This window comes from Canis lupus, chromosome 28 (assembly GCF_011100685.1).
Source record: "Canis lupus familiaris isolate Mischka breed German Shepherd chromosome 28, alternate assembly UU_Cfam_GSD_1.0, whole genome shotgun sequence".
Lineage (NCBI taxonomy): Eukaryota > Metazoa > Chordata > Mammalia > Carnivora > Canidae > Canis > Canis lupus.
In genome coordinates this window covers 18802580-18820479 of record NC_049249.1, presented here as the reverse complement: position 1 = coordinate 18820479, position 17900 = coordinate 18802580, and the positions used below count along the sequence as shown (strand labels likewise).

At 42.4% G+C, this 17900-nt stretch overlaps 1 protein-coding gene across 1 annotated transcript in view; it reads left to right on the top strand.

Moving 5' to 3' along the window:
• Positions 1 to 9319, top strand: part of SORCS1 (sortilin related VPS10 domain containing receptor 1) — a 499230-nt gene extending 489911 nt beyond the window's left edge. Inside the window, 3 exon segments of the mRNA XM_038578743.1 lie at positions 3780 to 3885; positions 4008 to 4168; positions 5975 to 9319. Coding sequence (XP_038434671.1) covers positions 3780 to 3885; positions 4008 to 4168; positions 5975 to 6039 — 332 coding nt within the window. The 3' untranslated portion in view covers positions 6040 to 9319.
• Positions 9320 to 17900: the final 8581 nt, after the last annotated feature.

The window sequence follows — 17900 nt, the reverse complement described above, 5'->3', positions numbered from 1 at the left end:
CAGAATCTGATTCCAAAATGAGACCATATCAATTTCTTCACCCCAGACATGACGTTTTGAGATTGCTGCTGTGCACACAGGCTGTGAGCATTTATTTAGCACTCTACTATATCTTTCAGTCACTTTTCACAGGAAGACTATTGTCATTTCTGTAGCAGTGCTGCTGTTATAATCACCCTAGGTCCTCATGAATAGAACATAATTCATTGCATTTCTAAGTTCTCCCAGGATTTCAGAAACTGTGTGTGCCAGGGCCCAGACTTAGAAATGTGAAGTTAGTGGTGCCTGGGTGGTTTGGTCAGTAAACTATCTCACTCTTGACTTCAGCTGCAGGATCTCGGGGTTGTAAGGATCGATCCCCACATCCAGCTCCGTGCTGGGTGTGGAACCTGTTTAAGATTCTCTCTCTCCACCCCTTCCCCACTCCATCTCTTAAAAAAAAAAAAAAAAAAAGGAAATGTGGAGTCACCTACAGTACTGATATGCCCATGCTTTATTTACTCTGTGTGTGGATGATGGCAAATAAACTGCTCAGCACTTTCCTTAACGCTTCTACCTTGTTTAGGCTGCAACTGGAGAGGGATTAATTTATGCTAATTCCACACAACAAGCTAAAGCCCATTTATCACAAGTTTCCATTCCTCAGCAGAATACACACAAACTCACCTAAACGTCGGGCACACTAAGATAATGCAGCTGCTGTTGTGTGCGGCAGTAATAGGCCCGCTTATATTCAGGTGCAGGTGAGCAAGCAGCACCGCAGAACACGGGGCAGTGGCGTCGGGCCTGCCCCTGCTCTGCCGGCTGCTGCCTGCCCGCCTGCCTGCCTCTGAGGCTACGTGAGGGGGGTGCAGCCGCCTCAGAACTCAGAATACAGAAGCTCATTTTCCCGAAATACTATGCTAATTACTTACCAGTGCTAATGTTCCTTGTTTTTGGATGATGTTTTAAGTAGGAATGATTTAAAATTGAATGACAGAAGCTTGTGATATGGAGAAAGAGGATGAAGGGAAGAAAAGGGAAAGAGTGTGTGTGTGTGTGTGTGTGTGTGTGTGTGTGTGTGTGTGTGTGTTTGCTTTTTCTGGTAGCAAGGGCCTGGCCAAAGCAATTTCCTCTCTTTACTTTTCCATTTATTTCAAATGCCAACCCTTTCAAGCAGGCTTAGTATCCCTCCTGGTTACTCCATAGCACTGCTCTCTGCTTATTCTGAAAGAACATGCAGCTAGGAATTAGAAGTTTAGCTTAATAAAGCTAACCTGCCTCCAACCATCCTAAACAGAGAGGCCCCTCCCTGAACCCACATATGTTCCCCATCAAGCTAAGGGTTTGCCTCAGAAGATTACTTATAAAATATCTTCCCATTTTTATTTCCTTGTGTGTGATAACAGTATTGTGATAATGTCAAGAGAAAGACCTTATCTTTTGCAGTTAGGGATGGAATTACATGATGGCTAAGATTTGCTTCAGAATAATCCAACCGTTGAGGTTGTGGGGACTGGATGGGGATAAAAATAGAATAATATTGTCTGTGGTCGATGTTTGTTGCAGCCAGATTCTGGGTACATTTCTCCCTGCACACGGAGCATGCATGTGTGTACACATATGCTTATGTACGTACACACATCACCTACGCATAGGAGTGTATGCTTTAGGATTCTAATTAGTCCTTTTAAGACTTGATGATATTTTAACTTGGGTCACTTAATTTGCTTCTCACACTATAGTTTGAGCCCTAATTCCCTGTCTCAGAAATATATTCTTAAATTTCTAGTATCTTCACTGAAATTAGCTCTGTGTGGGTGTGTATTTGTGATAGGACTCAGGTTCAGGTCTTAGTTCTTCCATTTCCTACTTCTGAGTGCTCTGGAAGGACATAAACCAGTGAGAGCCTCCCTGTTCTTATCTGTTCAGTGGAGGTCACAGCCCTTGCCTTCCATTTGTGGAAGTCGATTGCAATAATATCTATGAAAAACCGACGGTGTCCCTTTCTCCAGTGACATCCTACCCATTGTGGTGTGAGTTCTGAAGTATTTCTGGACTCCTTTGCTGATGGTGCCATATTTGCCTAAGTAAATAAAAGACACTTCTGTTTTCTCATTTTGACCTAGAAGCACATGTGCCTTGGGTGTCTGCCTGCGGCCTCCTCACACACAGACTCACTCACCCACGAGCCCTGCACAGCATAAGCTCTGCTTGACTTAGGAGAGAGAGAGAATCAAGGGGTTGCATAATTTTCCTGCTTCTTAAAAGTTCAGTCTACTAAAACAACTAAACCTGTTTTCTGAGAAAGAGGGCTTGACCTCATTCCCACCAAAACTATTTGGTATCTGGATCATGCTCTCCAGTTGCACTGATTGGAGCCTCGAGTCTTTTTGGAGTCCATCAGTATACAGGCACCTCTTCTTGAACTTTTGTACCCAGGTGACCAGAGCATTGCCTTCTTGGTTCTCAATAGAAAAAAAAAAACAACAGAAAATGGTGCTTGGAGGTCACCTATATTTCTAAACATCAGACTTTACTTAAATGGTGGAAGGTCAAGTTCAGCATCCAGGCCTTCTAATTGTACATGTGGCTTGTCTTTTATGCTTGAGCTATGCTGTTTTTGCAAAATGTCAGTTTTTGAGAGGGTGGAAATTAATTGCAAACAGAGTCTTTAAAGCACAACAGATTTGACTCTAAGACTAGGGAGGATTTGCAGGTGGAAAGAGAAGCTCCCGAGAGCTACGATCTAAGGGTAAACTCAGGGAGAGAGAATCTTTAATGGATGCAAAGACATCTGTTTGGTCCAAGAGGAGAACTTAGGGCATCTGAGAGGCTGGCACTTCCTGGCATGGCTGTCAGGGCTTTGGAAAGTTGTAGAGACAATATTGGACTGCACACCCCTCTGCCTGCACCACCATGGCTGCGCTTGTGAAATACTCACTGAGCCATCAGTTTCCTGCGTGCAGAAAAGATAAGCGTGCTCCATTACTCTCCAGGTCTTTGTCTCACATGACAGGTGTAAGGACAGGAGTGAGAGCAGATAATTCATAAAAATCTTCCTGTTGGTTTTTCTGGTGATGCGCGTTGCTTAGTGTGAGAAAAGCTTACATTCCAATACAGGAAAATGTGATAATTATAGTCTCATCAATATTGATTAGAAAGGGGGATCCCTGGGTGGCGCAGCGGTTTGGCGCTTGCCTTTGGCCCAGGGCGTGATCCTGGAGACCCGGGATCGAGTCCCACATCGGGCTCCCGGTGCATGGAGCCTGCTTCTCCCTCTGCCTGTGTCTCTGCTTCTCTCTCTCTGTAACTATCATAGATAAATAAAAAATTAAAAAAAAAAATATTGATTAGAAGGAATAGCAGCAGCAATAGTAATAAAAGCTAATACTTATGAAAGATTTAATGTGTGTCCCACGTTGTTAGCAGTGCTTTACGTACATGAACTCACCTGGTTCTCACGCAAACCCGATGAGATCCGTGCTGTTATTCTCTCACCACATAAGCCCATTGAGGTGAAATAACTTGCCTGGAAGCACAGGGCCAGGATGCTGTAGAGCAGGCCTGGCTCCAGGGTCTTTGCTTCTGGTGAATAGGCCAGCTGGAGCGTTCTGGGGGCTCGGACAGGTTCAAATGCACCCCCAAGTCTGCCGGGTGACCCGCATCAGTGTGTGTAGGCCGCGCTTTCCTGGTGCTTTCCTGGGACTCACGATGCCTCTGCATGAAGAGTGTGAGCATCTTACAGGGTCAGGCATGCCCGCATCTCTGCCCATGACCGTGCCTGTGTTCTCCCCTAGCCCCACTGGTGGACCTCACTCCGACCCACAGTGGATCTGCCATGCTGATGCTGCTCTCAGTGGTGTTTGTGGGGCTGGCCGTGTTCGTCATCTACAAGTTTAAAAGGTATGCGGGCCCCCAGCCACATCTCCCCTCGCCCTTCCCTCTCCCTGACAGGTTCAGAAGCATGTGCTGCCGTGATGTACAGCTCCCGTGCATAGCAATGATGCTGTCTGTTAATGTTTTAGGAAGATCCCGGGGATTAATGTTTATGCCCAGATGCAGAATGAGAAAGAACGAGAGATGGTCAGTCGGGTCATTCACCCTGAAAGCAGGGCCCATATCCCTCAGACTGAACTAAGGAGGCCTGGCCAACTGATAGATGAGAAGGTGGAATCACAGCTCATAGGTAAATGATTCCTAGTAGCCATCAGCTGTTCAGCCTGGGTAGTCTGCGGCTGACTCTATCTAACCCCTTTCTGGCTTCACGTAACCACTTTCTCCTGCTCTAACATTCCTGAGACAAACAGCTAAGATGTCTCTCCCCCTGCTTCCTGCCATTGGAATAAGGAGGGGGAAAAAAAGCCTTCTTGCTCCTATGTAGTGTTTTGTTTTTCTCTCTCTCGTGACTTTATTCCTCCTTTTGCAAAAACTCTTGCTCTAAAATACGGAGCTTCAGAATGTTCATGGGCAAAGAGCAGAGCATTTGCTCTGACAATGTACAAGAAGGATAGGCCTCAGAGGCTGGCTCTGGGGATCTGGAGGGCCAGGCAGGGTAGGGAAGGACAGGATAGGACAGAGCAGCCTGGGCCCGAGACAACTCTTTTGGAGGGCAAATTGCTCTAGAATACTTGTAGAGAAGTGACATCATGAGACAGAATAGAGGAGGGCCAAGCTGATCACCCTGGGATTTTTTTTTTTTAAATAGCTGGAATCTAAAAACTACACCACCACCCCCCAGGAAATATGAAACCTGAGAATTTTGAGGACAAGAGGTATAAAATTTGCAGAACATCCCAGGAGAGAGGTTTCCTAAGGGAGACCACTGGAAGAGTTAGACTGTGAGAGAGCAGATGGGGAGATTTCTTCCTCCTGTTTGCCTACCCCTATCCTGAAGTCTTACAGTGGACTTACCATATATCACTAGAGCGAGCTCTCTCTCTCTCTCTGCCTATGAAGTAAGCTGGGAACCCAACAGCTAGGTCTAGAGTCTCAGGCGTAATTGCTAAGTCTACTATCTATGGCAGAGAAAATTTTCCAGGAAAGTAGACAAAGCTGTGAAGCCACCACTGTGATCCATGGCTGCCCTTGTTTCCTCCTGTCTGTTGGTGCCAGGACTTGAAGCTGTCATCTTGCCACCTCAAGTCCTGCATTGCTGACCAAGATGGATAAATCCTTAGATAACCATTCGTGCCTCGCTCTAATGTCTGAATACCAAATAATGTCTAGAAGGCCACTACCTAAGATTTTTAATCTGTTACTTAGAAGGGGAAATGAGCGCCTAAATGGAAATATGACCCTCTCTTTCAATGGCTGTGGAAGAGTACTGTGGCGGCACTGGGCGAAATTTCAGTGCAGGCTTGTATCGGAGGTAATAATAGCAGCTGGAGCCACATCTGGGGTCCAGTGTTCACAGCGTGCTTGCTTTTATTTGGGGAGACAGGGTGATAAATGTGTAATTGCTCTAGGTTCAAAAGAAAAGGCTTCTCTGTCTTCAAGTCCAGAGAAGCGTTTACCCTATTTACTTCTAAAGCTTCTAAGTGCATTTTTGTGGGTCATTTGGTTTTCAATCCCATTTCCACGGGGTATGAAGCACAGTGCTGTTGACTTTATGAGAGTAGCAATCCCTCCCACACCAGGAGCATCCCGCAGCACATTGCACAGTCTCTGACACCTTTCCATTGTCAGTGTCATTAAATGAGTAAGTGTTACACGTTTTCTCTTAGGAGAGTAGCTTTACCCTCCCCTCCCTCCCCTTCTACTCAACCTGGTGACTCATCTCTCCGATTGCAAAGAGCAAGACACGCCACTCCACCTTCAACGCCAAAGCGGGGATCTGCTGGGGCACAATTTGCAATTTAAGGAAAACCCCCAAAGGCTACAGGCGACCTGCTGATCAGGAAAGAATTTCGCTCTTGTCAAGTGCACCATCCTTCATGACCACTAACTTTATGTTTTTTTCTTTCCTTTGTTGTTCTGTTTCCTATTTTGCCAGGAAGTATTTCCATAGTTGCTGAGAATCAAAGCACAAAAGAAATCCCTACCTATGTAAATGTTTGAATGGAGGACGCCAGTAAAAACAAAAACAAACAAAAATAAAATAAAAACAATCAAAAATCCAAACAAACAGACAAACAAACACTCACTGCATCGGGACTTTTTAATTCTTCAGACACAGACAACAAGGGTTTTTAGCTTTAAGCCTGTGCATGTGGACAATACCTTGAGAACATGCTGGAGGGGCAGTGTACAGGTGCTCTATTTTAATGGAAAAAAACACTCCCCTCCCCCTTTCCTCTTCTCTCTCTTTTTTCTGATCGGTCGTGTTTGTAGAAAATTCATAACATATAGAGGCCAAGGAAATCTGCATGTGTTTTTGGAAATATTCTTGGCTCTAGATTTAACAGCTATTTTAGCACTAGAGGCTGATGGGGGGGAGTAGCCGCCCCAGCCCCTTTCATAAGACACAAAGACATGCACAGGAGTGTGAAACCCTGAGCTGTTTCTCTGTCCCACTTTCCTCATTGCCAATTTCTTTTCTAAGTTTTCTCCGGTAGCTCTGGCGGCCAGCAGTGGCCACAAGGCTGCTTGCGTGTTGCATTCTGTGTGGCCACAGGGAAGAAGGAGCCAGGTGAAGTTCCATGTACGCAGGCAGAGTAGGGAAGGCAGGCAGGAGGGGCAAACATGTCAGACGTGGACCTCTGTTTCCTGTTCACCCCTTTCTGTCACCAAGGCTTCCCCTGGTAGCTTTTATACTCCCATCCCAACTTAACATAGAAAATAGAATCCCAGTGCCCCAGCGTCTGGCCTCCCCATTTGTTTGCTACCCAGGTGTGGTCATGATTCTGTTGATGTCTTTGTACCTCTTCCTTCCAAACTCCAAGTTGTCTTTCAACTCCTCCTCCTTTTTCTTCCCAAACATGTTACTGAATTCTAGACATTAACCTTGGTGTTCCCTAAATACTGGCCTAGCCTCTGCCAGACTTGCCCGCCGCCCCCCGATCACTCACAACTTTATGATCTGTCAGCATGCCCGCTTTCCTGCACACTGACCAGGCTGCATCCTGACCTGCAGGGTTCGGCTCCATGTTTCCTTTGTCTTCTCCTATAGAACCTGCCTCTTCCAAATAGCCTTGCCTTGTCCCACCTGGAAACATGCAAAGTGTGTGAAAGAGTTTGATGTATGCAAAGCAATTCAAACCTGGCCATGTACACTGGGAAAGAAAGCATACAGATGAATGGTGGTATTCTCACACCTTAACAAAAATCTCATGTGCAGATTCCAGAATATGCTTGTGAGAAATGTTTCAAACATGTTACTATGTGGCAGGGCAATTTCCTTCTGTAATGGTTGCTATTACCCAGTATTTGTTCTCTCACAGTACAGTAAAAATATTTGTAAAATAAAACTGATTTTAACCAGAAGAAGAAGCAGGTTAATGGATTTAATATTTAAGAGTGTCAAAAAATACGAGAGTATATGGAAGTCTTATCTTACATTAGGATAAGATTTTGATTATGTAGGATGATCCCAGACGTTTCACAGGTGTGCTCTCTGATCTCTGAGTATCATAGTATTGGCAAAGGAAAAATTAGTAAGCTTCAAAGGGAGGAGGTAGATGTCTAAACAAAGCAGATTGGCTCAGAGTATAAACAATCCCCATTTGCCCAGGGCAATAATCAAAGAAGGCCCAGAGAAAGAAGGAAACAAAAGTCTGTTGAGCAGAAGTCCTTGGAGGATTATGAATGGGGCAAAGCCCACTCTAAAATATAGGAGGAAGCGGTTTTGAAAACCATTCACAGAGAGCAGCCTCCTTCTGGGCCATGTTCCCAAGCCAATCACAGTCTATGACAGGGTCCTGGTGATAATGGGGGTGTCCCAAAGATCCTGACGATCCCTGCCCTTATGTAGCTCAGGCAGGGGAAGAGTAGCAAAGCTGCAGTCAGAAGTTAATCAAACGGAAGTTTTTGTGGCTGAGGATGCCCAGTATGAATCTGGGAAATGGATTATGCCTGAGGCAGCCATCTGTTTGTAGAACTCAATTGATCCCCAACCTGCCAGGCTTCCTATCCCATAGGAAACATCCTCATCGATCCGCTTCAGTTGGAGCCTTCCAAGTTTAATCTGGAAGACAAAATGTTTGGAAACCAAGAGGCTCACTCAAAACAGCACAGGGAGTCCTCAGAGTTGCAATTCAATTAATTTTAATTGAAAAATTATGAAAAAGGGAATAACCCTCTTAATCTCGCACAGTGCCTTGCCTAGAATAGGTATTAAGAAAATTACTTGTGGAAGGAATAAATGGAAGAATACATGAGAAAACATGAGAAAAAATGGGTATATAAATCCTAATTAAAAATAGAGGTAGACATGAGATGCCTGGCATTTTGGAACATGATTACAGATGGCCAGCTCTTTATTCAGCATCTCCAGCATCCTCATGTGCCTCTCATCAAAGCTCCCTCCCACCTGTAGGAGATGAGCAAGGCAAGGTACTGCTCAGAGGGGACCTCATTGTTCTTATGATCTAGCTCTGTGATTCTCAAAGTGTGGTACCTGGACCCAGCAGAATCAGCATCACCTCAGACTTATTAGAAAATGCAAATTTGGGGTTCCCTTACTGCAGACCTACTGAATCAGAAACTCCAGGGCGTAGGGCCCAGCAGTCTTTTTTCACCAGATCTTCAGTTTATTGTGATATACACAGAAGTTTGGGAACTGCTGCACTCTGCCACTCCAGCTCAGTCCCAAAGAGAAGGTAGTAATGAGAGCCTACAAATGGGAGGGACCCAAGTGCCTACTGACTCACTAACAGCAGGTGCAAACAATACAATGAGGAGTGTGGTGGGCTTCTGGCCAGAGGAGTGGCGGGGGAGGGATGGATGTGGATTCAGGGCAAGCTAAAAATCTGATATTAAAACATTTTCCGAAAATCCCAGAAGGCAAATCGTGCGTGCTCTACCTTGAACTACCCAACCAACATTTTCTCCTTTGCCTTATTCCTAATTGGATTCACTGTCCAAAATGCAGAGGTTTGCTTTGCTTTTTTTTCAGAAGTTCCAAACAGCAACTTTGAGAGCAATGGGGTGTTTGGCAGCTGTTCTGTGTTTTCCAGGATTCCAACTGAGCATTGAAATCCCTCATTTGCCAACTTATTTTTATAGGAAGCCAATTTAAAAAAAAAAAGAGAGAAAGTTTTCTTATAGTATTGGAACTACTTCTAATTTTAAAATGACTTTTTTGATGTATTTTTTTGTTAAATACTATGTAGTGTAATGTATACTTGCTCTTGTTTATTGCTTTTACAATCATATTTATTAAACAGATAATGTCTCTAAAGTCTTGGCCTCCAGGAGTTTATTTTATCTCAAACCAAACCATGACAGGCAGTCTTCATACAGAACTGATGCAACTGTAGGATTTTTTAAAGGCTAATTGTGTGAGAATGTAGTAAATAGCAGTCTCGAAGGTTTATTTTTGTTTGCTTGCTTGTTTGGTTTTTGGTTTTGTTAACAAAGGATATATTCTACTACCTGAATTCTACCTGCATTTTAGTTGACTACATAATGTCTGTTGCTTTATTAAATTACTTTATTCTACTTTAAAAACCACCCCAAATGGGTTACTTTGGAATGAGTAACATGCTTATTATGTTTAGCTCAAAATTAGAAATTATTAATATGTGATCAACCCATTCAAATTTGTTTAGAATCTTATAGTTACAGAAGGAGCAAACTTGCATGTGATGTAATGAACCAAAACTGGAGGAGAGGTAAAGGCTCCGGTGACATCATCAAAAAGGCTTTGCCCCTGAAATTAGAGTGGAGTTCTCCTTCCAGCTATGCCAGCTGTGTGACCTTGAGCAAAGCACTTTCCCATACAACAAAGAGGTGGACTGCATCCAAAGTCCTCTAGCCTTGTGGCTTGCCTACGTAGGTGGCATCCCTTCTTGGGCAACATTTCGCCCTGATATTTTTGTAGAAAGAGAACCTTCCTTAGCCTTCCAAAGACCCACCAGGCTCAGGATGGTTTTGCCTCAACAACATGGTCTCCGCATGTCTGAGAATCCCTGCTTTTAGGTAGCCTTGAACTTCTCCTTTCCTGTGGGCTAAACCTTCCTCCTGGGCCCTCATTCTTTTCCAGACAAGAGCCTGTGTGGTACTTCCCCATCAGGAATTTATCTCCTATTTCACCGAGATTGTAGGCAGTCACACAAAAATCATCCCTGGAGATCTCAGAGGAGATTTAATTAATACAGGGAATTTTTTTGCTTGAGTAACTGAAGAGCCAAGATGCCAAATCAAAGCAAGTGAGGCAACACCAAAATGAGCCTCAGTAGGGGGGAGCCTGTGCCTTCCCTGGGCTAGAAGGACACAGATACTCTCAGAGCCCAGGACCAGGAGCATCAGCTTGACACTGAAATCATGGAGGACATGGCTGGTACTTTCTGGAACCACAGAGAAGTCACAGCTACAGTCTCCTGTGTGCTGCCCAAGCAAAGGAGATAGAGAGAGGGAGCTTATTCTTCCCCTTGCTCTGGCCCTCCCACCTTCAGCCAAAGCTTCCCACCGGCCAAACCCATCTACAAGACAGTGGGCACTGGACTCTGGGAAATAAATATAGGTTCCAGAAATACAAAGCATAGCAGGGAGGAGTGGGGAATGGCTTGAGAGGACACAGGCAGGTGACTGGCATGGCCCCTCTTTAAGGTTCAGCCCACATCAAATCCAAAGTCTCCCCCCAGTCCAAAGGCAATTCATTAAACAGTAGTTAAATAGTATTTCCTTTTGAACAATATGTATTTCAAATGGGAATCTGTTTACGTGGGCCCCTTTATACACCTTTCTCACCGAATTCTACATTCATGTAGCAAAGGATGTTTATTTTATTTTTCATTTTACTCCTTCAGCCTCTAGCACTGGACATTGCCATTAGGGGGCACTAGATAAATGTTTGCTGAAACTCATTTTCAGCTTTGTGTCAGGAGCAAGTCTCTAAGTTGCCTTTGGCCCAACTCCCCTTACCCAGCCAGCACGTCTAATTACATGTTCAGTTGGTGTTTGTCAAGAGCCAACAACATCCTTGCCCTTCCTCTCTCTTACTACTCAAGCTGCTGAATTCAGGGGCCTATTCTTAGATATTAACTTAAGTGAAATAATTGTAGTTTAGAAAAAGAAGAAAAACTGGTTAGAAAACAGTATGATAAACAAAGGCCTAAGTTTGGCTTCTGAATCATTATGTGTTTACTTATTTCTTAGAAGTTAATAGTGTGAAAATGCATGTAAGCCTGACACTTTCATAACAGGGAAAATCCCAAAATAATTCTGGATGGACCTATACAAGGAAATAGGCATTACAGTTTTCATGTTAAACACCAGAAAAGGAATCTTTGGTTGACAAAATACAAACATGTGTTAATCCCCATGTGTTTGCAGACTTCTTTAGGTGGTGATAATACAACTATAAACAAGGCAGATAAGCTGTCTGCCCTTGTGAGTGTATATTCTAGTAGGAATAATAAACAGGTAACATGTAATGTAACATATACAATGTTATCATACATTAAGATAATTTTGATAAGTAAAAATCAAAGAAAACACAGCAGAGAGCAGAGTGACTAAGGTTGGGGCCAGGAGAGGGGGAGTTGGTCCCCAGCTTCTTGGAGATCTGAAAGCTGAAAAAAAGCCAGCCATTCAGAGACATACATTGTCCCAACTTGTTCCGTGTCCATCTTAGATCAACCTCAAAGAAAACAAACAGTTTTGGACCTCTCAGCACAGCAATTGGAAATGCTTCTGAGTTTAGGGAAAATTAGCTTTCACAATGGTCCTGTACAGGCATTTCTCCAAGGAATTGTATATATGATTAGTTTTGTTATGTGGTATGCATGCTCCTAAAAACTGACCTCACAGTGCAGAATAGCACAATAAAAACACAAGGCTTAGGAAAAGAAATGGGACCAAGACACAACATACAATATACACAAACTTTCTTATGTGTTAACTTCACATGTAATGTGTCACATATGTAATGCGTCATACTAAGACACATTAAAAAAAGATACAAACCTGTCTTAGCTCATTCTGCTATTATAATATGAGAGACAGTGTGGCTTCAAAATAACAGGCATTTATTTCTCATGGTTATGGAGGCTTGGAAGTCTGAGAACAAGGACTTGTTTTCCATCTCATACACAGAATTTCTTCCCTGGGTCCTCACAGGGTAGAAAGAGTAAGGGAGCTCTCTGGCATCTTTTCTGTAAAGGCTATAATCACCCCCCCAAAGGCCCCACCCCCGAATACTTTCACTCTGGGCATGAAATTTTGGACATAAGAGTTTGGGAGGAGACACAAACATTTAGACTATAGCAAAATGAAACAAAAATGGTAACACATTTCCATGGTGTAAAATGCTTACAAAATACACAGATAAAACACCTCGAAAAAGACCCAGTGTTGGTTTATGAAAGTGGGCATTAGAGTGCTTATAGCATTGTAAAGTGAGTTATTGTGGCATGGGTTATTGTGAAGTGAGTTATTATAAAGAAGGAGAGTTACCTGAAATCCAAAAGAAAGCAGTAGCACCAAATGGATGGTATGGACTGGAACACGTGAGGCAAATGGAGGTAGCTGGTAGATGTTAGAAGGGTATGTGTGTGTGGTTACGTAGCTGAATCCAGCAGAGTCCAGTTTCGTCTGATTAAGGTTTCTTATTGGCAGAATCACACATACACACAAATTTTACATTATCTTCAAATTCTCTATCAATCCCATTAAAATAAATGTCCATCTTCAGAAGTTTTGTCACATGCCTAAGAGTAATTCAGATGTTAGTTTAAAAGTAATTTGGATATACTGATAGAAGGAAGAGTCTAACTTGACCTCGGAGGGAAAAAAAGAATAGAGCACCGATCCTCATTATCATCACACCAGCCTGAGTATTTTTGCTGTGAGGCCAGCAGCCTGACCACTTACACAGACCTCAGAGCATCACTTAGCTTCTATGTACTATAGCTACTTGTGTTTAGAAATGTCTTTGGCTCAAAGAATGTTAAATTGTGGTCAAAACTTTGTTAGAATAGTATGAAAAAGACATTTACATAAATGTTCTATGAAGAATGAAACAGGGAAAATGTTGAAATATTTAAAAATAAACTATCTAGATCATAAAAACACTTTATGGGCAATCCTGAGTAAGATATTTCAATGTATGCACATACAGACAGCATCATGAAATTTCCCTGCCAATGGAAGCATGAATACAGCTTGCAGGTAGAGAAAAAGGATGCAGTAAACAGTATTTATAAACTAATTAGTGATAAATTTATATATGTCCATATAATAAAATAGAATGCTTCCACTAAAACTATTTTTCTAAAGAATACTTAATGGCATGAGAACATTTTCCTGCGATATTAGAAGCATGCAGAATTTAAGACTTTACATAGTATAAAAGCAATTTATACAGAAAATATAGAGGGACAGGCTGAGAGATTCAAATATAGTAACATTGATTCCTTTTTTAAAAAGATTTGTTTAGGGATCCCTGGGTGGCACAGCGGTTTGGCGCCTGCCTTTGGCCCAGGGCGCAATCCTAGAGAACTGGGATCGAATCCCACATCGGGCTCCCGGTGCATGGAGCCTGCTTCTCCCTCTGCCTATGTCTCTGCCTCTCTCTCTCTGTGACTATCATAAATAAATAAAAATTTAAAAAAAAAGATTTGTTTGTTTCAGAGAGAGAATATGAGTGAGTATGAGTGAGAGGGGCAGGGGGGAAGGAGAGACAATCTCAAGTAGACTCTGTGCTGAGCTCAGAGCCCAACACAGGGATTGATCTTACCACCCTGAGGTCATGACCTGAACTAAGACCAAGAGTGGTACACTTAACCAATTGTGCCACTCAGACACCCCAACACTGCTTATTTCTAATGCATAAAATTCTAGGTTTTGAAAATTCTGTTCCTATTTGCATATTTTCTAAATTTTTCTAAAATGACCATATATTAGTTGTAAGGTTGAAAAAGTTTTATTTTAGCCAAAAATTACAAGAAATATACTGTGAAGTTAATCTATATTATATTTGCTTATTTTATTATGCAACTACTTATTATGAATAATATATTTAACCTACTATGTAGTTTAAATAGTAGAAAAGTTCAAGATTGTTCAATTAAATTCCTTTAATAAATTAAAAATAGTTTCTATACATAAAAAGACAAATTTTATCCCATTTTTCAATTTAAGTTCATATTGAGATGAAAATGTTATTTTGCTACTCTCATACTCGCAATTTAATCCATGAAATTTCAAAGTTTAAAATCTTTAAGCTCTGTAAGTTACCAGGCATGTGTATATAGGTATTACATACATACATATACATTTACATGATTAACAAAAGTTTAAAGTATAAATACAATGTAAATATACATACATATTTACATATATGTACGTACCTGTGGAAATGAACCTCCACCATAGACATACACAATAATGAAGTAACAGTAATGAATTACAGGCCATACACGTACAGAAACATGTCCTATTAGTGAGTCTAGACCTGTTGGTTAGGTTGCATATTGAGTATTGCAAGCCAGCGCTCTCTGAAGAATATTTCGCACTCCTACATATTCATGGTCAGTACCCTAACTATTTGGAGGAGGGTATGCGTAAACAGAAGAGTTACTTCTAGAGGAAAAAAAATGTGGACGCTTCTGGAGGATACCCTGAGTTAATTTCTGTAGTATTGTTAATTGTTCAACCAGCAGGTATTCACTCTCCCCACCATCTTCTGGCCACAAGAAGATGCCAACCCTACCTCCTAATAGCACCAGCATGTAATATATAATGCTACACACAGGCGCGTGCGCGCACACACACACACATGCATGCACATGACAAATGGCTGGGACTGGCTTAACCACATGCTCACTAAATAACTAGGCAGGATGTTCTCATTGTCCAGGCCAGAACACAAAGGCCACACTGACAGCCAGAGGTAGAAGCAAACCAAATTCATAGTGTAAAGTCTAGGTCCAAGCACTGGTGTGAATATATTTGAACACTAAGCCCAAAGAGCCAAAGGCTATCATGGCTTTAATTCCTAAGCCAAGAGTTCAGCGTTACATAAAAGATGTGAATGAAGCAAAAGCATAGAACGAGGAAGTTGTGAGTGAAAAACATATTAACGACAATAACAAAGCAGCTAGCCTTTTGTAACATTATTAATATGTCATTGTCTCATTTAATCCACACAAGTTCCCAAAGTAAGAATGGGTTTCTTCTTTTACATTTGGTGAAAAGAGGGCTCAGAGAAGTAACATGACTCACTCATGATCACAGGGTAGCAGATCTGTATGACATCAAAAAGTTCACTTTTCCTTCTGTGCTGTGCTTCCTACAAGATGAGCAATATTTTAAACTCATCGCTGTGGTTAGTAGGTGGCTGGGTAATTGGTGGTGTGGGCTGACCCAAAGGGTGGGTGGAGACTCAAAGACCAGACAGGCCTGGGGCTTGGACAGCTTAGAAATGCTCCTGGATCTCCTCTAAATCAAAGCCTCTCATGCGCTGGACTAAAGAAAAGAAAGCTGCTCGATAGGAGGACTGTTTTCTGAATCCTGCAGTGTGCCGCATTTCAGATGGCTCAAAACAAAGACACAGTCATCCTCAGTGACATGCCTGGCCAAACTGCTGTCTGGAAAAATGCCCAGAAAAGATTCAGTTCTTCCTTCTAGCTCTGCAGAGCTTTCCCCCTGGTTGGGATTGGATAGATGTCCCTGGGGATTTATGGAATTAAATCTCTGGGCATCTAGGGAGGGAGGGTGGACATAAACTGGTAAAATGCATCTCTCTCGCACATTTGCATTTGGTTTTGGGAGGGAGGTAAATTGCTGGACTAGCAAGAATGACGAAAAAACATGAGATTCCCCCCCCCCCCAAAAATAATCTGGAAATGCTCCCAGGATCTAGAAGGGTGGGGAACTATTACCGGTTTCTGTTTTTAATTATGGCAGAGAAACAAATCCGTTCTTGGTCTGCCCAGTATATCATTCCTAATTTTTAGATGTATTTACAAATGTGTTACATGCATTATTTCTTCTTTTTAGCCTCTTAATTTCATGCATTATATACAAGTGTGTGGGGGCTATGGGACAGGTGGATATGGCAATTTTGTGTGTGTGTAACAAGGGGACAATAAGGCAAAAAAGGAGAAGAGAATAAGTTGGTGGTTGATGTGTGGTACATCTGCTATGTTATAAGGAATAAATGATTTAAAACCTGCAGATGCTTTAAGGTAGTAAGTTCATTTACTAATGCAGAAATCTGTGTCTGGAAAGTTTAAGGTGCATGTCCAAGGTCATCTAGCTGGTAAAATAATAAAGTCTGAATTTTAACCCAGGACTCCTAAAGGACATACCCACTCCTCCTTCCACTTTACCCACTCTTCCCTCTCAGTCCTTCTACAGGTAAGCCACAAACAGGAGATGGTTTAAAATGAGAAATTGTACCTTTACTCAGTTCCCTGCGCCACGTGTGGTTGTGGGAAAGAGTTTACACCGGAAGAGTTACCATTCTTTCGACAGCACACATCAAATCTCATCTCAGCCTTTGCTGCTGAGTTACACAAATGAAGACTTATTCCTTTGACCTTACTTGATGTGGTACACAGGGAAGATAGGCCGTCTAAGCTCTCCCAGAGGAAAGAAGTGATATTTGCTACTAACTTTGGCAAACAAGTGGATATAGAGGAAGTGTTTTCCAAATACCAACACTAAGATATCTGAAACCCAGGAGCTCATACATCACCCAGAGTACACCATAGAAACAGACATGGCTTAGCTCATTGGAGTGTAGACTATTTACTGTGATCCTCATGCCTCTGCAACCTCACTGCAGGGCATGACCTTTCCCCATGGAGTAAGAGGTTTCTTGTAATAACTCACAATGAAGCCTTGTGCTCTATTATGTATGAGCATATTTGAGGAAGCAGGGTTTTGTTTTTGTGTTTTAACTGATGAGAATCCAGTATTACTACAAATAGGAAAAAAAAAAAAAAACTACTTGGTTGGGGATGTCCTACTGAGTCAGCATGAGATATAGGTGGGAAGGACAAAGACAGCAAGACTGGAAAGGACACTGACCCAGCTGAATGGCTGTTACTTGAATGTAGTACCCATAGAGGCATAAAAATCTTAGGTTGTGTTAGGCATAATCCCATAGGTGAAACATGTCCTTGAAGATTCTGGTCAGTGATTATCCTAGAAGCCAACCTGGTGGCTATGATCCCAGTGGCCTCTGCGTGTCCTCAGCCATCAGTATAGGTCTATTATGAATAAAACTCTACTGAAGCACCCGTGTTTGGGAGGTGGGTGAGGTCTGACCCTGAAAGACAAGATGACAGGAACAAATCAGAGCATCTAGGTTCCATTTCAAGTGGGCTGTTAGCAGGACAGAGCAGGGTCTGGAATCTAAGCAAAATGCTGAGGCAAAGGCCAAATACCTAGGCCTGAGCCATGTGGTAGAGACAAGAGACTAGTGGGGATTCAGTAAAAACAAGCATTAAGAGCTAATCCCAGGCACATGGGAACCAGAGCTAAGAGCATCACAATTTCTCCTGGACTAAAGAAGTGAGCTGGAGACTTCTACTATATTCTTCAACCCTGATAGTCTTGGTTCTGAGATAAAATGGATTCCACTTTCTCCAAACCCTCTGGGAATGGATTCTCTGGTTATGTCTGAATCTCTTTGACAATCTCCCAGAAAGTGACATGAAGAAAGAACCAAGCAAATGAGAGTAACTGCTCATCTGTTAGTAGGCCCAGATAGATTTTGTCTGCACTTCCTTTTCCCCCCTGTTCTCCGTACCATTTGTCTCTCTTTGCCATCAGCACTGATCTGGGGCCTACCTCTGTGTAGTTTTAGA